The sequence below is a fragment of the Pristiophorus japonicus genome, chromosome 9, assembly GCF_044704955.1.
Source record: "Pristiophorus japonicus isolate sPriJap1 chromosome 9, sPriJap1.hap1, whole genome shotgun sequence".
Lineage (NCBI taxonomy): Eukaryota > Metazoa > Chordata > Chondrichthyes > Pristiophoridae > Pristiophorus > Pristiophorus japonicus.
In genome coordinates, this window is record NC_091985.1 from 37484259 (window position 1) to 37507830 (window position 23572).

Here is a 23572-nt window from a genome sequence, read left to right on the forward strand (position 1 = left end):
AGTCCTAGATTCACCAAACAGCGGAAATAGTTTACCCCATCTAACCCATCAGTTCCCCTTAATAGCCTGAAAACTTCGATCAGATCACCTTTTAACCTTCCAATTGCTAGGGAATACAACCCTAGTTTGTGTAATCTCTCCTCGTAATTTAATCCTTGGAGTCCAGGTATCATTCTGGTAAATCTACGCTGTACTCCCTCCAAGGCCAATTATATCCTTCCTTAGCTGTGGTGCCCAGAACTGAACACGGTACTCTAGGTACGATCAAACAAGGATTTTGTATATCTGTAGCATAACTTATACCCCCTTATATTCTAGATATAAAGTCCAGCATTTTATTAACCTTTTTGATTATTTTCTGTACCTGTCCATGACATTTTAATGTTCTAAGTACATGGACCCCCAAAGTCTCTTTGGACCGCCACTGTTTCGAGCTTTTCACCATTTAGAAAGTACTCATTGAAATCCATTTGCCACATTTTTGACCATTCAATAAATAGGTTATCACTATGTAATTTTATGCTTCACGTTTCAAGAAGATCATCTCTTATTCTTCTAAACTGTGGAGAATAAAAGCCCATTCTAGTCAATCTCTCCTCATAGGATAACCCTCTTCACCCAGTAATCAATTATCCTCGGAATCAATCTAGTGAACCTTTGTTGCACCCCCTCTCAGTCAAGTATATTCTTCCTTAGGTAAGGAGACCGAAACTGTACAAGTACTCCAGGTGTAGTCTCATCAAAGCCCTATATAATTGATCAAAATGCACTTTTATTATATACTAGTCAATCTACCATGGCAGTGCACACAGGGAATCAAGTGCTATATCTAGAGCAAGGGAGGTGAGACATCAAGAGATATTTGGATCAGGGTCAAGAGAAAACTGCAACAGTGAATGAAGCCAGAGGGGCCAGAACAGGAAGCAAGCATTGTTAGAAACCAGGGGGGGGGGCAAGAGAGAAAGTTGAACAGAGTTGGAGGCTGTGGGAAAGGAGGAAGGTGGAGCAAGGTCAGAGGCCCCGGGGAAGAAGAAAAGAAACGAAGCAAAGTTACAGGCTGGGAAAGGTAGAGCATATTAAGAGGCTACGGAGGAGTTGGAGAGGGGAAGGTGAATCAATGGCCACCAGAGTAAGTGACTGCAGTGGCACAATGCAAGTGTGGTCAAAGTGGTGTCGGGGATGTAGGAGAACGGGAATTGGTTAGAGGATGGAGATATCTGAGGAGATGAAGAAGAGCCAAGAGGGCAAGGGGAGTGGAAAGAGGAGGTGCCAAAATTGGTGATGGGTAAGAGAATTTGCAGTAGACACGATGGGATGGAGATAGGGGAGAACAAAGAATCGAGTGAAATAGGTGTTGGAAGTAGGGAGCAAGGGGTAGGTGAGGGAGGAGTCGTGGAATGAGGGGTAACAAAAACTGAATGAAATTGGTTTAAAGTCAAAAATGCACCAATTTACTGTGTATAAGCCTTGATTGTTGGTTATAGACAGTTAATTTGAAGACTGTAAATCAGTGGCTTTACTCAAATAGATTGATAAATGAATGGCCTTTATTTAAGTACAGTCCCCAATACTTACACCATCCACGCTTATCACAGGCAGCCGACTACATAGGGCAAATGGTGCGAACCATTTTTCATTATCTTAAGAGAAATTACAAAGGCACCACTGATAATGTTTTAAGTGTGCCAACTATTTTGGGCAGTTCAATAAGTACATATAGCTGTTCACACCTTGTTAATTTAAAAGGCTCTGCTGATTTGTGGATAAAGTCGGATCTTCAATCGGTTTCAATCCGCTGTTCGCAATTAATTAAATTACTTTTACTTTATTGCTGCGATTCTCAATGCAACTGCTAACAATTCGGAGAAGCAATTGCTAAGTAGAGATATCTTAGTTTTTCCAAAAAAAATGTTGGTCCACCGTGTAGAGTGGGAAAATCACATTAACCCAACACGCCCACTATAAGCGGTAGGGATAGTAGTTAAATGATTACTAAATTGTGTCCTTTACTATTAAGTTTAGAATACATAGCAAGATGCTCCTAGTTAGAGATAGCTACTTGGGCTGGGAATTTTCTTGGGCGTTCTCCCGCTCATCCATTCTATTTGATACCCATTCTACATAAGTGCTGCAAAAACCCTGGGAAAAACTATATTATGTTTAATCATAATCCCCCGGATTTTTCTTTCGCCATTATTCTCGCTGACAGTTGCCCAGACTTTACCCGCGATTTTTCCGAGCGACGACTAGCGCCTACAGTTGCAAGGCGGCACCTCACTCGCTTCTTCATCCACCTCTGTCCCAGTGATTTTCCCCTGATTGGGCCTGTTATGCCCGCCCTGCTTGTTTCCCGGCCAATTAAAAGGAAGCGGGTCTGATGATGCCATTTGATGACACGTCATCAGCCAGTTGCCTTAAAGGAATCAGTAGTGGGGCATTTGGAAAAGCATAATTCAATCAAGCAGAGTTAGCATGGTTTAATAAAAGGGAAATCATGTTTGACAAATTTGTTGGAGTTCCTTGAGGATGTAACGAGTCGGCTGGATAAGGGGGAACCAGTGGATGTGGTGTATTTGGATTTCCAGAAGGCATTCGATAAGGTGCCACATAAAAGGTTACTGCACAAGATACAAGTTCATGGGGTTGGGGGTAATATATTAGCATGGATAGAGGATTGGCTAACTAACAGAAAGCAGAGAGTCGGAATAAATGGGTTATTTTCCGTTTGTCAAACAGTAACTAATGGGGTACCGCAAGGATCAGTGCTCAGGCCTCAATTATTTACAATTTATATTAATGACTTGGATGAAGTGACCGAGTGTAATGTAGCCAAGTTTGCTGATGATACAAAGATGGGTGGGAAAGCAAATTGTAAGGACACAAAAAATCTGCAAAGGGATATAGACAGGCTAAGTGAGTGGGCAAAAATTTGGCCGATGGAGTATAATATGGGAAAATGTGAGGTTATCCACTTTAGCAGAAAAAATAGAAAAGGAAATTATAATTTAAATGGAGAAAAATTGCAAAGTGCTTCAGTACAGAGGAACCTGGGGGTCCTTGTGCATGAAATACAAAAAGTTAGTATGCAGGTACAGTAAATAATCAGGAAGGCAAATGGAATGTTGGCCTTTATTGCAAGGGAGATAGAGTATAAAAGTAGAGAAATCCTGCTACAACTGTACAGGGTATTGGTGAAGCCACACCTAGAGTACAGGTTGAAACTCCCTTATCCGGCACCCTCGGGACCTGGCCTGTGCCGAAATGAGGGGGGGAGGTGGTCGCCCGAGGTCGGCGTGGAGGCCAGTGGGCCCCAAGAAATACTGGCAGGCCCCGAGAAGTGTCTGCGCATGCGCCACCCACAGCTGGGAAAGGTGCTGGGCGAGGGGTGGTGCCGGATAAAGGAGGTTCAACCTGTACCGTGTACAGTTTTGGTCTCCGTATTTAAGGAAGGATATATTTGCATTGGAGGCTGTTCAGAGAAGGTTCACTAGGTTGATTCCGGAGATAAGGGGGTTGACTTATGAAGATAGGTTGAGTAGGTTGGGCCTATAGATATTGGAGTTCAGAAGAATGAGAGGTGATCTTATTGAAACATACAAGACAATGAGGGGGCTCGACAAGGTGGATGCAGAGAGGATATAAGGGGAAACTAAAACTAGGGGATATAGTCTCAGAATAAGGGGCCACCCATTTAAAATTGAGATGAGGAAGAATTTCTTCTCTGAGCGTTGTAAATCTATGGAATTCTCTGCCCCAGAGAACTGTGGAGGCTGGGTCACTGAATATATTTAAGGTGGAGATAGACAGATTTTTGAGCGATAAGGGAATAAAGGGCGATGGGGAACGGGCAGGGAAGTGGAGCTGAGTCCAGGATCAGATCAGCCATGATCTTATTAAATGGCAGAGCAGGCTCAAGGGGCCAAATGATCTACTCCTGCTCCTAGTTGTTATGTTCTGCATCATCACATCCCCACCTCACTAGCCATCCTTCATACTCAACCTCATCCTTGTCCAATCATACCAACTAATACTGTACAAGGGTAGCCACTTGGATGTTATCGCCAATGTTCACGTAACGTTTCTGTTAATGTGCTGTCAAACATTGAAATCTTTATTTTCAACACTTTGCCTTCTGTGTGCACCTTTGTAAGCGGCTTAGTGAGTTGCAATGAATGATGAGACATTACAGTAGTCCCCGCAATGGTGATGACTGTGAAAGGAATGGCTTGTTGCTTTATAGTGTTGGTATGGGGTGGTGCCAAAATGGCGCATCATGTTACAGTCAGGGTGTACAGCATCAAGTGAAGTAAATCTGGCCCTGGTGAGGCCATCCCTGGCGTCCAGGGCAGTAATGTGGTCGGGTACTGATGGCCTCTGTCCTGTGCAGCATCAGGTGATTGCGGAGAAGATTGATGTTGTTGGTTATGCTGGTGTGCCTAGTGATATTGGTGTTGGGGCTGATTATGGTGAGAATAAGAACAAAAAATAGAAGCAGGAGTAGGCCTATGGCCCCTCGAGCCTGCTCCACCATTTAATACGATCTTGGCTGATCTGATCATGGACACAAGTCCACTTTTCTGCCCGCTCCCTACAACACCCTTATTCTCCTCATCTCTGTCTTAAATTTATTCAATGACCCAGCTTCCACAGCTCTGAGGCAGCGAATTCCACAGATCCACAACCCTCAGAAGAAATTTCTCCTCATCTCTGTTTTAAATGGGCGGTCCCTTATTTTATGATTATACCCTCTAGTTCTAGTCTCTCCCAACAGTAGAAACATTCTCTCTGCATCCACCCCGTCAAGCCTCCTCATAATCCTATACGTTTCGATAAGATCACCTCTCATTCTTCTGAATGCCAATGAGTAAAGGCCCAACCTACTCAATCTTTCCTCAAGTCAAACCCCTCATCTCCGGAATCAACCAAGTGAATCTTCTCTGAACTAGCTCCAAACCAATACCCTATAGAACTGTAGCAAGACTTCCCTGCTTTTATATTCCATCCCCTTTGCAATAAAGGCCAAGATTCCATTGGCCTTCCTGATCATTTGCTGTACCTGCATACTATCCTTTTATGTTTCAGGCACAAGTACCCCCAGGTCCCGCTGTACTGCGGCACTTTGCAATCTTTCTCCATTTAAATAATAACTTGCAATTTGACAGAAAAAATCAAAGAGCATGACCTCACACTTTCCAACATTATACTCCATCTGCCAAATTTTTGCCCACTCACTTAGCCTGTCTGTCCTTTTGCAGATTTTGTGTGTCCTTCTCACACATTGCTTTTCCTCCCATCTATTGTCAGCAAACTTGGCTACGTTACACTCAGTCCCTTCTTCCAAGTCATTAATATAGATTGTAAATAGTAATCTATAGACCAAGATGTGACTTTTTTCAAGGCACTGTTGCTGATGAAATAGATGGCAGCTGAAGTTGAGATGATAGTAGCTTTCTGTCAATGGTGAGAGAGGTTGCTCCTAGGCAGTGACACTAGATAGAGTTCATTGCAAACACTTCAAACGTCCACAAAGCTGAAAAGTGTATTCCAAACTTTTTAGTTTCCAGCCTCTAAGATTGGAAATTGAATAGCTGTGAAATAGAAACATAGAAAATAGGTGCAGGAGTAGGCCATTCGGCCCTTTGAGCCTGCACCACCATTCAATAAGATCACGGCTGATCCTTCACCTCAGTACCCCTTTCTCGCTTTCTCTCCATACCCCTTGATCCCTTTAGCCCAAAGGGCCACAGCTAACTCCCTCTTGAATACATCCAATGAACTGGCATCAATGACTCTGTGGCAGGGAATTCCACAGGTTAAGAACTCTCTGACAGAAGAAGTTTCTCCTCATCTCAGTCCTAAATGGCCTACCCCTTATCCTAAGACTGTGTCTCCTGGTTCTGGACTTCCCCAACATCGAGAACATTCTTCCCACATCTAACCTGTCCCGTCCCATAAGAATCTTATACGTTTCTATGAGATCCCCTCCTTCTAAACTCCAGTGTATAAAGGCCCAGTTGATCCAGTCTCTCCTCATATGTCAATCCAGCCATCCCGGGAATCAGTCTGGTGAACCTTCGCTGCACTCTCTCAATAGCAAGAACGTCCTTCCTCAGAAATGGTAGCTTTTATATCACTTTTGCAGCTGTGAGCTATTCACAGTAATGGAGAGTCATTGAGAACCTGACACACTTAACTGACGTGATGCCCGAGCGCCGGGAACCTCGTAAAAATCGTTAAGAAGCAGCATTTTACAACGTCCTAAGTATCTCAATTGCCTGACCCACCGCGTCTGCAAACCGCAGGCAGAGCCAGCACTTGATAAAACTGACATGAAGGCAGGTTCAGAGCGGACTTCTACCCGCTGTCAATCAGTGCTATTTTGACAGCGGACCCGCCTCGAAACTTGCAGCATCGGTCAGATTCTGGCCCATGGGTTTGTGAGCAGAAATTTCCGCTAATCTGCCATCTGTTTTAGTACGGCACCCACAGGGGAACTACGGCAGCTATGAGCAAGACAAGTAACAGCAAAGCTCTTCAACCAGATATAAGAATTCTCACTGAGGCATGCAGAGTCCAAACCAGGAAGTATAAAGCAGGAAATGGAAATTAGATTTAAATCATGTAAAGAAAGTGAAATAAAGATTGTGAAATACAGATGGGATTAAGGAAGAGAGATGAAAGAGACAGACAGAAAGGCTGGAATTTTCTCAAGGGAGGCAGGTTGATGGCGGGAGGCCTCCGAGACAGGCGAGAAACTCGGGAGACCCCATCAATTTAGATTCTCTGTTGTTTTACTTTGAGCTAATCAACAGCGTAACAGGAAGGGTAGGATGGGAAAAGTGTGACATTACACAAAATGTTATAACCAGAAAGCTCCTGCAGAGTCAAGACTTTTAATGTATGGTTATGGAGCACCCAATGGTGATGCTGAAGGTAGATTGGCGCATATGTTCATTCACTTATCTCTCTCTCTCACCTTCATGATCCTGCTTCTCTCTCTCTCTCTCTCTCTCTCTCTCTATTTATCTCTCTCCTCTTCTGTTTCTTTACGTTCTCTTCTTCTCTCCCCATTGTGAAAAGGAGTGACTTTGGCCAGGAATTTCCTCGTCGCTGCTTCTGCTCTGCTGCATAACATTGCTGGAAACACGACAGAAACCCCATTTACTCATGTAAACAGAATTTCCGCCTTGCTTCTTGTGATATGGCGGTACCGGATAGACTGGGAGCAGCTCAAGAGGAAATTCCTGGTGTTTCAGTTCAGATGCTGACGTTATGTCATTCATCTACCGGGGCAGAATTCACATACACACTGGTTAATGTTTCCACAAATATAGCTGTTCACTGGTCTGGATTGCAGAAAAGCATCTGGTGTAGTATATATTAAATGAGTACACAAACAATAAATGGTCTTATGAAACAAGAGAACAGAATCAACTAGTTTAGCAAGTATTAATTTTAATAACATTTCAAACATCAGTAGTGATAAAAATGTCAACTGTTATATTTTACAAGTACCTTAATAAGAAAAAGTACCAGGCATGTACTCAGTTGAACTTTTTTTTACTCTTACTTCTTCCTTTCTGTAATGTTTCATTCCAATGACAGACGAGGCGAGATGCTTTTCTCGAACTATGAAAATTTTCACAAACTGCTTGGAACTACAAAAAGCTTAGACCTGTAACTTGTCCAATTTTTTTTTAAAGAACATGTTTTTAAAATGCTAGTTTGCATATTCTGTAAAATCTAATGTGAAAATTCATACAAAATACAAGATTGGGAATACACTATCACAATTGGAAGAATCAATGAGGCAGATCTTGTCTTTGTGCGATAGTGAAAATCGGGTGATAGTGAGTCAGCATCCCATTTTATATCTGTCCTGATTTTTATTTCCACTGACCTCAATGGAAAAAAAAAATCAGAGGAGATGTAAAGTATGGTGCCAATGCGCTATCACCCGTTTTACACAATTGCACAAAATCAAAATCTACTCCAGTGACAGCTATCAATTTATATGTTATTAAGGTAGTCAAGAGTTTAAAGAATTATAGATAAATTGAATCCCTATATGATTTGTGTCAATCACAAACACTACAAAAAAGGGGCAAGGACTTAAGCTCAGAAGGGAGAGGGAGAACAGACTATTTAAATGTAATTACTTTATACAGAGGGTCGTGAGTATACAGCATAGACTACACATGATCTAGTGCCGGCAAATACTCTTGGCAGATTCAAGGGGGTACCAGAGAGATTTGCCAGAGAAAAGGATTGAGGGAGTCAGAGAGATAGGGAAGTGTATGATATTTCTTGTGCTCCACAATGGTATCTTCTGATTCTACGTATTCCAATGTTCCGGTGACAATGGCCCCAAGTTTCCACACGCGGCGAAAAAGGCGCACCTCAGAGCTGGGCGCCTGTTTTTCGCGCCGAAAACGGCGCCAGAAAAAAAGTGCGGTATTCTCGAGCTCCTTGGAGCTCGATGTCTGCTTGGCGCGGTGCACAGGGGGTGGAGCCTACCACTCGCGCCGATTTTGTAAGTAGGAGGGGGCGGGTACAATTGAAATGAGGCTTCTTGGTGCCGGCAACCCTGCGCGTGCGCGTTGGAGCGTTCGCGCACGCGCAGTCTGAAGTAAACATTGGCACTCGGCCATTTTTAAAAGTGCTGCAGAAAAAGTGAAGATTTGTTTCTTGGACTCCTGCAAAGGCTTGTATTTTAATTTTCTTGATATTTCTGTGTGTGAGGGAGTGCTTTTAGCAGCACTGCTGAATAAATCACCTGCTGATCTTATAGTGTAAATGCTCTCACATTTTTTTGTTTCTGATTTAATTTTGCACCTAAAAAGTGATCCTGAAGTTTAAGTGTTCTTCAGAGTGTAAGACTTTTCACAATGAAACTGTTTTGTAAGTGGTGTTGACAATGCAGCACCCATTCTGCAAATTTAAATATAAAACTACCTATGTGGCTGCCTCTCCCTGTCCAAATGGCCTCAGTCCCCCTCACAGCTCGAAGGCTGCTGCTGTATCTTTGGCTGCTGGCCAGCCACTGACGCCGCCCCTAAAGCGTGGCCGAATGGCCTCAAGAACCTTAATGAGCTGCGTGTGTCTGTGTTCATTCTTCGGCTCCCAGCCAGCCACTGACGCCGCTGCAATCCCATGGCCGAATGGCCTCAAGTCCGTCCGGGTGCTGCATCTTCGCGGGGAATGAAGGCCTGCCTCAAGCACCGCAGCTCAGCTCGAAGGCTGCTTGCTGCCTGCCGCTGCCGTCGAGACACTGACGCCATACCGCTGCCTGAAAGGCCTGCCTGAAGCACTTTCACACAGGTCGGAACATGATTTATTTAATCTTTTCTTTGCTTATAAATTTTTATTCAGGTTGAATTTATTTGTATAATATTTGTATAAGTATAACTAAGGATTGATTGCAGAATTTAATGACTTCCCTTCCTCCCCCACCCCCACCTCGTTCCCTACGCCTAATTTGTAACCTGCGCCTGATTTTTTAAAGTGTAGACAAGGTTTTTTCAAGCGTACAAAAATCTTCACTTGCTCCATTTTAAGTTAGTTTGGAGTACGTTTTCACTGTGGAAACTTTCAAATCAGGTGTCAGTGACCCACTTTTGAAAAAAAAATTCTGTTCCAAAGTAAAACTGTTCTACCTGACTAAAACTGCAGAAAACTAAATGTGGAGAATTCCGATTTCTAAGATACTCCGTTCTACACCAGTTGCTCCTAAAAATCAGGAGCAAATCATGTGGAAACTTGGGGCCAAAATCCCTTCATTAACTGAGGAATACTTGAGCTTTTCCTTATTAATGCTGTAATAGAATTTTCAAACTGCTCATTTTGAAACACCAGTGGAAAGGTAATTTAGTGTACTGGGCTCACAAACAATTCTGTTAGTAATGACGGAACATTCATATACAAGTCAATTTTAAACCAAGCAATAGTAAATGTGCAGATTTTAAAAACGAAATGGGTTGTGTGTCAGATTTTGCTGTCACTATTATCAAATCCTAATGGATTTTTTTTGAAAATACAATTCATACAAGGCTGTGGTGCTTCCCTCACACTTGTGCTGATTCCACACACAGCACTAGATCATTTTTAGAGATTCAGTTCTAACATTGCATTCGAGGCTATTCATTGTTCTATACTTTTAATTACTAAAATAGCCAGGCTTTGGAAAGAAAGAAAAGACCCTGCTTCTGAATCCTTGGTTACAGGTCACTTTCACCGTAGAGTGCAGTTGAAAATGAGGCATAGTCCAGGGCTCCTGGAACACCACCTTTTGCTCCGTAGGGTGGCATGCTGGCAATGCAGTATTCAGCCTGTTCTGAGGGCAGCTCTCGGCGCAATTCCTCAGCAAGAATGTAAGGCTGCACAAACAGAAGTGTGATTTTGTTTGACATAGTCATGAAAAAAGAAATGCCTTTAAAAACATTTTAAACTTGGAAATCTCGTTTATTTTCTCCTCAGCGCCACATATGGTCAAGACAACCTGCTCTCGTGCTCTGCCAATGTTGCTGTAAGTCGGTACCCACAGACATGTTTCCTTTTCTATGTGACCAAAAAAAAACATGTGCTCCACCTTCTTCCCTCCCCACAGCAACATAGCATTGATTGAGACCTGGAAGATGGTTCCCTGCCATTCTCTACACCAAGAAGTAATCTTACTGAGTCAGACCAATGGAGGAGACTGTACTTTAAAAAGAAAATTAGTCAAAGATAATATTCTCAGTTTACAAAGATGACAAAAGGAATTATGGCTGGAAAATTAGTTTTGCTGCTGACGACCGTTGGTGCTGTGCCCTTCTAAGTAAACCTGAGAAATTAGAGATGTTGAGAAAGCCACAGCTTTGCTACAAATTTACACAGTAGTTGAAATGTGGCCAATTTCACTTAAAGCAAGATATGTTTATTTAATTTTTTTTTCCTGGGAGGGAGGGGAAGGGAAAGAAGAGAATGAGGGACCACATTCCAGAACTGGAGATTTAAACTATATGATCAATAACCAGATAATCAGCTGCAAGAACTAGCTATTCATTATACAGGCTAGTTAATCAGAAAACTTTAATGGGACCTCACTTTACAATATGCAAATGAGAATAACCCATTGTACCACTTCTTATTTAAGAATGGATATTCTGCGGCAACTGACTCACCTCCTGACTCCTCAAAGCCTTTCCACTATCTACAAGGCACATGTCAGGAGTATGATGGAATCATAGGCAGTCCCTCGGAATCAAGGAAGACTTGTTTCCACTCTTAGCATGAGTTCTTAGGTGGCAGTACAGTCCAATACGAGAACCACAGTCTCTGTCACAGGTGGGACAGATAGTCGTTGAGGGAAAGGGTGGGCAGGGAGCCTGGTTTGCTGCACACTCCTTCCGCTGCCTGCGCTTAATTTCTGCATGCTCTCGGCGACAATATTCGAGGAGCTCAGCGCCCTCCCGAATGCACTTCCTCCACTTAGGGCGGTCTATGGCCAGGGACTCCCAGGTGTCAGTGGGGATGTCGCACTTTATCAGGGAGGCTTTGAGGGTGTCTTTGTAACGTTTCCTCTGCCCGCCTTTGGCTCGTTTGCCATGAAGGAGTTCCGAGTAGAGCGCTTGCTTTGGGAGTCTCGTGTCTGGTATGCGAACTATGTGGCCTGCCCAGCGGAGCTGATCAAGTGTGGTCAGTGCTTCAATGCTGGGGATGTTGGCCTGAATGAGGATGCTAATGTTTGTGCGTCTGTCCTCCCAGGGGATTTGCAGAATCTTGGAGACATCGTTGGTGGTATTTCTCCGGCGACTTGAGTTGTCTACTGTACATGGTCCACGTCTGGGCCGTACAGGAGGGTGGGTATTACTACGCCCTGTAGACGATGAGCTTAGTGACAGTTTTGAGGGCCTGGTCTTCAAACACTCTTTTCCTCAGGCTCTCCACTTGGCTGGATGAGTGAAGCTCCAACAACACTCAAGAAGCTCGACACCAAACAGGACAAAGCAGTCCGCTTGATTGGTACCCCATCCTCCAGCTTCAACATTCACTTCCTCCACCGGCTCACAGTGGCTGCAGTGTGTACCCATCTACAAGATGCACTGCAGCAACGCGCCAAGGCTTCTTCGGCAGCACCTTCCAAATCTGTGACCTCTACCAAGTAGAAGGGTAGCAGGTGTATGGGAACACCATCACCTCCACGATCCCCTCCAACATCACAGACCATCCTGATTTGGAAGTATATCGCCATTCCTTCATTGTCATCACTGGGTCAAAATCCTGGAACTCCCTCCCCAACAGCATTGTGGGAGTACCTTCACCACACGGACTGCAGAGGTTCAAGGCGGCGGCTCACCACCACCTTCTCAAGGGCAATTAGGGATGGGCAATAAATGCTGGTCTTGCCAGAAATGCCCACATCCCATGAACGAATCAAAAAAACAAACAAACCCAGAACTTACTTTATCTCCAGCCAGGATTCTGAAGGAAGCCACCACCTGGTCAGCTGTATCTGTGTCAGCAGTCTCTCGGGTCATGAAGGCGATGAAGGACTGGAGGGACACTACGCCAGTATTGTTTGGATCAATTAGGTTCATGGTCCGAGCAAACTCAGCCTCGCCCTATAGAATGAGTTGCAGATTTGAAATGTGAAAGAATAAACAGGAAGACAAATGAGGGTCCGATACCAAAAGGAAACGCAACAAAGTCTTGATTGCTTTTGCTGTCCAATCTTCTCACTAAGGTGTGCAATGCTCTAACTTACGAATGATTTGCAAACTTTCAGATACATCATTTTATCAAGGGAATGAAAAACTATTCTGATTATCAGTGACCTACAGTAACCAATGCCACTATTGGTGACAGCAGGTAACTCTTAATTGTAGGATACCTACTTTATGCACAATATCAGAAACTGGGGTTTTGATAGAGTAGATAGGGAGAAACTGTATCCACTAGCAGGAGAGTCAGTAACCAGAGGATACAGATTTAAAATAAATGTGGGAAAAAGCAGGGCGTAGATGAGAAGATTTAAAAAAAAATTCAACAAGTTGTTATAATCTGGAATGCATTGCCTGAAAGGGTGGAGGAAGCAGATGCAAGAGTAACTTTCAAAAGGGAATTGGATCTCTACTTAAAAAGCAAAAATTGCAGGGCAATGGGGAAAAAGCAGGGGAGTGGGACTAATTTCAAAGAGCCAATACAAGCATGATTGTTCGAATGGCCTTATTCTGTGCTGGTGGTCAATTGTTGGTTTACTACAATCTTGGCTAAGGTCACCTGTATACTATTGAATGCCCCAGTTCAGATAGTGATAAATTCAAGATGGATGGTAATCCCAAGAATTATTTGTAACCTCAAGATATATTAAACATGCATCTAGCATACCAGATCAAAGCCCATGGAGATGAGACAAGCTCTGAGATCATCTGGCTCCATCGCCCCATTCTTCTTCTATTGAGCAGATCAGCAAATAAAAGGAACAGATGAAAGATTGAGGGATTTCCAGCAAGCAGATCAGTAGCGGATGGCCCCCAGATCCCGCGGTGCGTGGGTGATGAGGTAGGACACCAAGGAGGGGCCAGAGTCAAAAGGATCATTTAAAGTCCCAAGGATTCAGTAGTTCCAAATAGGCAGGTGGGATGCAAGCCGAAAGGAGCATCATTGTTGTGAGCGGGAAGAGAGCGACTAACACAGAGATAAATCAGACAAACGGGAAAGAGACAACAATAGGACGAACATGAAGCAATGAGGGAAACAACCATTGACATAGACCACATCACAAATTTGAAAAAGGAAAAAGAAAAAAAAAAAGAGAGAAATTTAGCACAGTTTTACTTGTATAAAGAAGAAAAATAAAGCACAGTCCAGTTAGTACCTGTTTATCATTTCCAACATGTCCAAGGCTGATGAGGCAGGCTTTGAATTCCTTTGGTTGCAGTTTGCCAGAATTATCCTAGTATCGCACAGAAGTTAGTTGCGGCATGCAATATGCATACATGATGATACAGTATTTAGTCTTAATTACAGCATACACCATATTAAGCAAGATCAAAACTACAACTCACTCAGTTAATGTTCATTAGAACGTCGGGACTCAGTTAGCACATTACAACATGAATATAACACGTTTGTCAGTTGGAGATGTAGTTGCTTTTGCATGCTCATCAGAAACTGCGGGATAATTTCTGAACTGAATAGCATAATTTGTTTATATAATTATGCTATTTTAAAAGTAATAATGCAAATTAGGAGTTGGTATGTTCAAGTGAACTTCGCCAATTCTACTCTACAGAGTAGTCATCATGGGAAATGTACACAATTTTGTTTTCTATTATGAATTATGTTAATTCATTTTGAATCTGAAGAGGGCGCCTCAGCACTCAGAAGGCTAACAAGATGCACGGTCTGTCTGAAAACATCAGACTGGTCAGCAAGGTTATAACTAAACACATGCTGGGTGAATTTCCAATGGTAATCTTCCGCTTGTCCACCGTAACTTTGGTGGAAGAGCCTTGGGATACCCTGGAAAAACAGCGCTTCACAGGGGGAGCAAAAGAGACAACGAGTCACCATAAAATGTGAATGTCTACTTCCAACAGATGTTTAACATACTGATATTAAAAAAGTGTCATGCTCGATAAAAGGAACACTGTACCCTGTCAAAGTGGGTGAATGAAGATCGGAATTCATTCATTTGTTGTTGGGTGATCCCTTTAGCATCTCTGGTTAGAATCTGGGTCTCAATTTCGTTGATAGTCCTGGCAATTGTAGTAAGAAGCATCTCCCAGCCAACACGGATGTGCTACCAAAATTAGCAACAAAAAAAAGTTTTAAAAATTGCCACAGCAACATACTGAGATGAAAATACACCTCACCTGAATACAAGACTCAAATCCCTTGGAGCACTTTTTCAGGTTACAAGACTACTTTAACGGGCTTTTGTTACAACATGCAATAGCTTGGCTCCCGTGGATGAGGTTATAGAGAGGGTGGAATTCATATTGTTCTGGCGCTTGTTTATAATTTCTATTAGATGGGTGGGAAGATCCAACATGCAATTTATTCTCATCACTAACATGGGATTTGATGCTGAATCAGTGCTGGTGCTAATTTTTCTCTAATAGGTGATTGCACTGAAGCACAAAAATAATTAAAACTGTCCAAAAAGAAAAACAAGTCCAAGGATTGAGTAAGCATTATACAAAATATTTTTTTTAACTCCCCATTAAAACTTTTTTCTTTAGAAAGAAACTGATGTACATGATTTTTTTAAAGAACTTTTGTGCAATTGGGTCAAGAGACTATCTCAGATTTTCTCCCTCCTCCGTAGGTGTTTTAAAAAAAATTGTCCCCTATTCTCCTTGCACTGCATGCCTACTCTGGTTGAGGGAAGGCTGGAGATCAGAGTCCAGGCCTCTGCTAGTGTCAATATATTGTCTGGCTGCTGGAAGATGCAACAGGCAATCTGGAGTGACTGGCCTTTGAAGCACTTCAGATGTAACGGGGATTGCTTATAGCTCACTTCTTCACAATAAATCCACACCAAAAAAAAACTCTTCTGTAGCACAACCTTCACTCTGACATCCATTCAGTACCTCCATGGTATAATTGGTGTGCTTGTTGTCAAAGATGAGGGCTTCTTGAATAAGTTGATGGTCTCCTTCCAGTTTGTCAATGTTGGGTTTGTAGTTGATGATGATCTCCTCGCACTGCTTCAGCTGGTTCATTTGATCTTCCAGGTTTCCAGTCATTTCAATCGAGCTTTGAGCTATATCCTGTATTTAAATTCTGAGAGTTACAATAATATTCAGCCTTCAAAGACCAATACGAGACTTATCCAGAAGAGGTTTTGTTAAACTTTTTTGAGATATTTTACTTTGCATCCTAACGGAAGTACGAGCTACCATTGAATTTAAAGCTGTAAGCCTAGTCCACGTTCATTAGGAAGGTGCTCAAAGCAATCTTGGTGATTAAATAAATAATGAAATGGGTGCAAATCATTGCAGAACCCCAACTACACTCAGATGACATATCACAATGAACAGTTTGAAAATTTTCGGATGCCTCATTTTAATCCCTACCCTGATTATTGCAAGAACAGCAGAGATCTCTATGTTTATGAAGAAATCCATTCTGAACTGAGTGGCATTTGTGCACCTATCAACTGGTTCTCATGCTAGACTCATTGTAATGCTTTCCTTCACAAAAAGTTTAGAAATTTTTCAGTTATCCACTAGATCTGGGAGTGATAGTAGTTTCAACACTTAACATGTCAAATCACTTTGGGGCAGCAATGAGAAAAAGCTGAATTATATTGATAGGTCAGTTGGATGGATGGGTTCAGTTGCCCTCCCTCATTTGTGAACTTGTGACTGTCCCACAACAACCGTACACTTCTACAGTGCTCCTCACACACAAAGATGTCTTGATGTGCTTTAGAGGGAGAAGGAAAAGGGTAGATGCCAGGCAGGAGGGAGAGAAGGATGTAGGTGGTAAGGAAGAGGTATATTGTGCAGCTAAACGCATGGCCCAAGAGTTCGGTTATTATGAGGCTGTGTGTTATGTTCATAATAAAACAATGTAGCTGAGTACTGTAGACATGAGTAAGTGTGACCTTAGCTTATTTATTCAAACTCGAGTGTTGGTACAGCATGGGAGGCCTGCTTATATACAGTGCTCCCAAGGGATGCTGGGATCCCTTGGGACTCCAACAGGTATGCCCTCTGGTGGCGGTATGATACAGGTTACCTAGGGTTGCATACATAACACCACTCCCTCCCAAAGTCAATAGTACACTTATTTACAGGGTGAGATGATCTGGGGCTTTTCGCTCCCTTGCTGATCATCTCGGTGCAAATGCAGGTGTGGGTGAGTTAGTTGGTTCGTCCGTCGCTGGGCAGCTGGCCTTGCCGGGCTGCTGGGGATGGTGAGTTCAGCTTCGTGGTCGACCGTGATGTCGGTTGACACTTGTGTGTATGTTGGAGGGTCGAAGCTGGTGGTGTCCTCTTCAGGTTGCTCGTGGCTGTCTGTGAATCGCAGTTTGGTTTGGTCCAAACGCTTTCTGCAAGTTAGTCCATAGCAAGTTTGACCTGAAACACCCTACTCCCTTCTTTGGCTAAGACGGTGCCAGCAAGCCATTTGGGACCATGTCCATAGTTGAGTACAAATACAGGGCCACTGACTTCAATATCGCGTGACAAGTTTGCGCGATCATCATTACTATGCCTGGGTGGGTACTGTGTCGGTCACAAATGAACATTTCCCTGCCTTTCTTAGGCAAAACCACGCGATTACCCCACAAAAGACAGTCTGCCTGTATGGACAGTTCGTCTTTGCGCCGCTGGAACTGCTTGATCTCTTCATGCCGCCTGTCGATGTGATCATGGAGATCAGGGTGGATAAGAGAGAGCCTTGTTTTGAGCACCCTTTTCATGAGCAGCTCGGCTGGGGGAACCCCGGTGAGCGAGTGGGGTCTGGTGCGGTAGCTGAGCAGAACTCGAGACAGGTGGGTCTGCAGGGAACCTTCCAACACACGTTTCAAGCTTTGCTTGATGGTTTGGACTGCCCGTTTTGTCTGGCCATTGAACGGAGCAGGTGTGACATGCTTGATCCCATTGTGGGTCATGAATTCCTTGAATTCAGCACAGGTGAAGCATGACCCATTGTCGCTGACAAGGACATCAGGCAGGCCGTGCGTGGCGAACATGGTTCGTAGGCTTTCGGTGATGGCAGTGGACGTGCTTACAGACATTATTAAACACTCAATCCATTTTGAATAAGCATCCACAACAACCAAAAACATTTTGCCCAGAGACAGGCCCGCAAAGTCAACGTGGATCCTGGACCATGGTTTGGAGGGCAATGACCACAAACTTAGCAGTGCCCCCCTGGGTGCATTGCTCAGTTGAGAGCAAGTGTTGCATTGGCGCACGCATGACTCCAAATCTGAGTTGATGCCGGGCCACCACACATGGGATCTGGCTATAGCTTTCATCATTACTATGCCTGGGTGGGTACTGTGTCGGTCGCATATGAACATTTCCCTGCTTTTCTTTGGCAAAACCACGCGATTACCCCACAAAAGACAGTCCGTCTGTATGGACAGTTCGTCTTTGCGCCGCTGGAACGGCTTGATCTCTTCATGCATCTCCGCTGGGACGCTGGACCAGCTCCCATGGAGGACACAGTTTTTTACAAGGGACAGTAAAGGATCCTGGCTGGTCCAGGTCCTGATCTGGCGGACCGTAACAGGTGACTTTTCATTTTCAAATGCATCCATCACCAAGAGCAAGTCTGCAGGCTACGCCATGTCCACCCCGGTGGTGGGCAATGGTAGCCGACTGAGAGCATCAGCGCAGTTCTCTGTGCCTTGTCTGTGGCGGATTACATAGTTATATGCAGACAGCGTGAGCGCCCATCTTTGGATGCGGGTAGAGTCATTGGTATTAATCCCTTTGCTCTCTGAGAATAGCAATATGAGCGGCTTATGGTCAGTTTCGAACTCAAACTTGAGACCAAACAGATACTGGTGCATTTTTTTCACCCCGTAAATGCATGCCAAAGCTTCTTTTTCAATCATGCTGTAGGCTCTTTCAGCCTTGGACAAACTCCTGGATGCATAGGCGACCGGTTGCAATGTTCCCGACTCGTTTGCTTGTTGTAACACACACCCGACCCCGTACGAAGACGCATCGCAAGCTAACACTAAACGTTTACATGGGTTATACAGAACAAGCAGTTTGTTAGAACATAACAGATTTCTGGCTTTCTCAAAAGTATCCTCTTGTGAATTCCCCATACCCAGTCATCTCCCTTGCGTAGCAGCACATAAAAGGGTTCTCGCAAGGTGCTTAACCCGGCTAGGAAATTACCAAAATAGTGAGTCACAGAAACGACCGCAGCTCCATCATGTTCTGCGTTTTTGATGGCCTCTGTCTTGGCGTCGGTGGGTCTGATGCCGTCTGCCACGATTCTTCTCCCTAAGAACTTGACCTCTGGCGCCAGGAAAACACACCGAGCGTTTCAACCCGAGTCCCACGCGATCTAGCCGACTTAGAACCTCTTCCAGGTTCTGCAAGTGTTCGATGGTGTCCCGACCTGCAACCAGTATGTCGTCCTGGAAAACCACGGTGCGTGGAACGACTTTAGCAGGCTCTCCATGGTCCTTTGAAAGATCGAACCCGATCGAACCCCAAGCGGGCATCTATTGTAGATGAACAGACTTTTGTGCCTATTGATGCAGGTGAGGGCTTTCGAAGATTCCGCCAGCTCCTGCATCATGTAGGCCGAGGTCAGGTCCAACTTGGTGAACATCTTTCCTCCAGCCAGGGTCGCAAATAGGTTGTCTGCCTTAGGTAGTGGGTACTGGTCCTGTAGAGAAAAACGGTTAATCGTTACTTTATAGTCCCCACAAATTCTGACCGTGCCATCACCTTTGAGAACCGGAACAATCGGACTGGCCCACTTGTTGAACTCCACCAGCGCGATGATGCCTTCTTGCTGCAGCCTGTCCAGCTCAATTTCCGCTTTGTCTCGCATCATATATGGCACCGCCTGTGCCTTGTGGTGGATGGGTCGTATACCGGGAACCAAGTGGATCTGCACCTTCGACCCCAAGAAACTTCCGATGCCTGGCTCAAACGACGGGAACTTGCTCAGAACCTGGGCACAAGAGGCGTTGGCGACGGACAAGAGCGCTCGGATGTCGTCTCAGTTCCAGCGGATTTTTCCCAGCCAACTTCTGCCGAACAGTGTGGGGCCATCTCCTGGTACAATCCATAATGGGAGTTCGTGCACTGCTCCATGATAGGAGACTTTTACTGCTGCGCTGCTAATTACAGGGATCAGCTCTTTAGTGTAAGTTCTTAGCTTGGTATGAATGGGACTAAGCTTGGGCCTGTGTGCCTTGTTGTACCACAGCCTGTCGAAGGCCTTTTTGCTCATGATAAACTGACTCGCACCCGTGTCCACTTCCATGGATACTAGAATTCCATCCAGTTCGACTTTTAGCATGATTGGTGGACATTTCGTGGTGAAGGTGTGCACCCCGTACTTCTGTCTCCTCGGTTCGAGTCTCTAGTTCAGCCTGATCCACCATGGATCGATCCTCCTCTGCAACGTGGTGGTTTGCAGGGTTTGCAGCTCGTCTGCACATTCGCTGGAGGTGTCCCATTGTTCCACAGCCTTTGCACACAGTGTTTGAAGCGGCATTGATGGGCTCGATGATCACCTCCGCAGCACCAACAAGGTGTTAACTGCCTCGCATTAATGTTTGATGGCGGACTCTGGGTCATCGGAAGTCATGCAGCTGTAGGTGTGTATGTTTTGCCACATGCATTCCTGCCTGAAAACGACATTACTTTGTGTACAGTACTTGCCGAAACCTCTTTATGCTGTGAAATTTGTTTGGTGTTATCGCTGGTGGAAATAAATGCCTGGGCTATCGTTATGGCTTTGCTCAGATTCGGTGTTTCAACAGTCAATAGTTTGTGAAGGATAACCTCATGGCCAATGCCAAGTACAAAGAAGTCTCTTAGCATTTGCTCAAGGAATCCATTGAATTCGCAATGTCCTGCATGGCACCTTAGTTCGGCGCCGTAGCTCGCCACTTCCTGGCCTTCAGACCGTTGACATGTGTAAAATCGATACCTTGCCTTCGGATTTAGGTGCTCCTGGATCAGCGTACACAGTTCTTCATACGATTTGGTTGTTGGTTTCACCAGAGATAGAAGATTCTTCATGAGGCTATAGGTTGTTTCCCCACAGATGGTGAGGAGGATCGCCTTCGTTTAGCAGCGTTCTCATCCCCTTCCAGTTCATTGGCCACGAAGTATTGGTCGAGTTGCTCCACGAAGGCCTCCCAATCGTCCCCTTCTGAGAATTTCTCCAGGATACCAAAAGTTCTCTGCATTTTCGCGTGATTGTTCGTTATCTCGTCGCCAGTTGTTATGTTCATAATAAAGCAATGTAACTGAGTACTGTAGACATGAGTAGGTGTGACTTTAGCTCCTTTATTCAAACTCTAGAGTGTTAATACAACATGGGAAGCTTGCTTATATACAATGCTCCCAAGGGATGCTGGGATCCCTTGGGACCCCAACAGGTATGCCCTCTAGTGGCGGTATGATACAGGTTACCTAGGGTTGCTTACATAACACTTTAGAAGAGATGGAAGGAGATAGTCAGGAAAGAGGAATTCAGGAAGGGAATTTTTAAAAAGGGTAGTAAAAGGGTAGTGGTGTAATTGCTGAAAAAGAGTGGCTGCCAGAGAGGTGAGCAGACAACTGGTGTCAGAGGAGTGGAGGTATAAGCAGGAATTTCATACTGTTGAGGTAGGATGGAATAATGTCACTGTGGGATTTGAAATTAAGGATAAATATTTTTACATTAATTTACTGGAGCACACAGAGCCAGTGAATCTTTGCAAGGGTGGGTGAACTCTGGCCAAGCTTTTGATTACACCTCCAAATAGCTCATTGTTTGGTTTGGCGTAAATCTATTTCCTTACACACAAGATATTTTTCTACATTTAAAAGGTGCTATATTAATGTGAGCTGCTGTTGTTGAACATAATACATAGTTTAAAACTGAAAAATCACATTTGGTACTCAGCGTTGAATTTTAAGAGCTGGCTAATATTCCTATCTTACCTCCATCTTACGCTGGATCCAAGGTCCAATGATATTGGCCTGGCTGGCAAACTGGCGACGGAGACGCTCATTAGAATGCTGCCGTACAAGCTCCTCTTGCAGGGCTCCATCTCTTTGAGGAATCAATTGTTTCATCTGCCATTTAAAGTGATTTGGTTTTAATTCAAAATACACTGAGCCAATGAATCTACTCATTAATACTGCCTTCACCATGTGCTTGCATTTTCAAATACGATATTATTGAAGATGACAAAAACAAAAGAACGCATGTGTGATTTCAGTATTAAATCTAAATGAATCAAATGTTGAACATCGATGGTATTGGTTTAATCTACATTAATAACCAAATGACACAATGGTGATAAACAGAAGTAGTAAACCATATTGCAAAGCATGCACCACAGACAAAGTTATTTTTGCTAATGTGTTCAGTTCTTGCAATTTTACAATTTCCTTTTGTGCATTCTGTCCATGAGATGTTAAAATGAATGGAGTTCTAAAGGGTATATTAAAACAAATCATGAATCTGGGGTGATCAGAGTTTAAAAAAAAAAGATGCAAATCTGAAATTAAACCAGAAAGTGCTATAAATATATAGCAGATTTGTCAGTATCCAGAAAAAAAAAAATCAATGCTGGTCGAGAGCCTTCATCAGAAGGGAAGAACTCAGCAGCGAGTTTTGGAAAAGATTCCATGACCAAAATATCAACATCTCTCTCTTTCCAGGTGTTAATGAATATGCTGTGTGTTTCCTGCACTTTCTGTTCTTATTTAAGACCCGAGTTGTTTGATTGATTCATTTGAGAGAATATTTTTCCTGCTGATACCTTGTCCCATTTGGCACTGATTTCTTCACAGGATATCATGGTATAAGGATTTGACACAATGGATGAGATGCTATAGGTCTGAGTAATCTTCTGTATTTCATTAAGGATTCCCATGATGGCCTTCCTCTCACTGTCTGCTTCCGGCAGGGTGGCTTTAAACTGTTCGTGGGCTGCTACCAGGCTCTAAACATAAGGAGAAAATGATAGGGAGGAAAAAGCATTACACTTCATCTATGTAGAATATTTTTTTTTAAATCATAAAATATTACTTGCACTAGTTGCAATTACAATTAAACAATCTTTAGTTACTTCTGCTTTGACACTCTTCAGTAAATGGATATTTTTTTGTAAAGGCAACAGGTTAGTCATCGGTAAATACTACTGCAATTTTACAGCTAACAGAAAGCACAAATACATGCACAAATATCCCAGTATTGTCTTACTGTGAATAATGTGCTGGTCATTAGTGATTTTTGAAAATTTTGTTTGTCAGAACAATGAATTGTAAATGACTGAACTGCTGTTTTAAAGTAATTTTATTGGGACACTAGTGCTGGATATTTTGTCTCTTCCAATCATTCCTTTAGATTCCCTCAAACTCCAGAAACAGCAAGGCCCAAAAGGCCATGCAAGTTCATATATAAATATATATATTTATTTTTAAAAAATGAAATGGATTCAAAAATTGAGGGGGTTTTCGTCCGGATTTTACCAGAGTACGCCGTCATACCACCTTTGAAATCCACCGCAAGTTTGGGATTTCCGCAAGCGCATGCGCTAAATCCCAAACTTGCGGTCTGTCAACGTACGTATTGACAGGCTACCCGCTCCGTCACTGAAAACCTCATTGTTGCCGCAGAGTTGGGCTAATTGCTCATCAACTGCCCAGCAATTACGTACGGAGATTTTACGGCTGGTGGAAGCAGGTGCAGGGCCTGTTTCCACAGCTCAAGGGGACACTCAAACTGAAAAAAAATGCTTTCTTGGTTAAATAACATCCACGAACATTAAAAGCTTTAATGAGAAGCAATCCCAGTGTATGTTAAAGCTGCAGGTATATAAAAGAAACATTTACATTTCATAAATTTCTGCACAGTATTAATTTAGAAGTTG

General features: G+C 43.6%; 1 protein-coding gene across 4 annotated transcripts in view; it reads right to left on the bottom strand.

Moving 5' to 3' along the window:
- Positions 1-9443: 9443 nt before the first annotated feature.
- LOC139273026 (alpha-actinin-2-like) overlaps positions 9444-23572 on the bottom strand; it is a 135318-nt gene continuing 121189 nt past the window's right edge. For 2 of the 4 annotated variants that reach the window (XM_070889293.1, XM_070889296.1), the window contains exons 15-21: positions 22460-22642; positions 21633-21767; positions 15579-15758; positions 14639-14785; positions 13369-13434; positions 12444-12602; positions 9444-10376 (exon numbers count right to left, since the gene is read on the bottom strand). In XM_070889293.1, the coding sequence (XP_070745394.1) occupies positions 10218-10376; positions 12444-12602; positions 13369-13434; positions 14639-14785; positions 15579-15758; positions 21633-21767; positions 22460-22642 (1029 nt within the window). In that variant the 3' untranslated portion in view covers positions 9444-10217. Of the gene's footprint in view, positions 10377-12443; positions 12603-13368; positions 13435-13858; positions 13937-14638; positions 14786-15578; positions 15759-21632; positions 21768-22459; positions 22643-23572 lie in introns of all 4 variants that reach the window. The other 2 variants (XM_070889294.1, XM_070889295.1) reach the window with 2 other exon arrangements.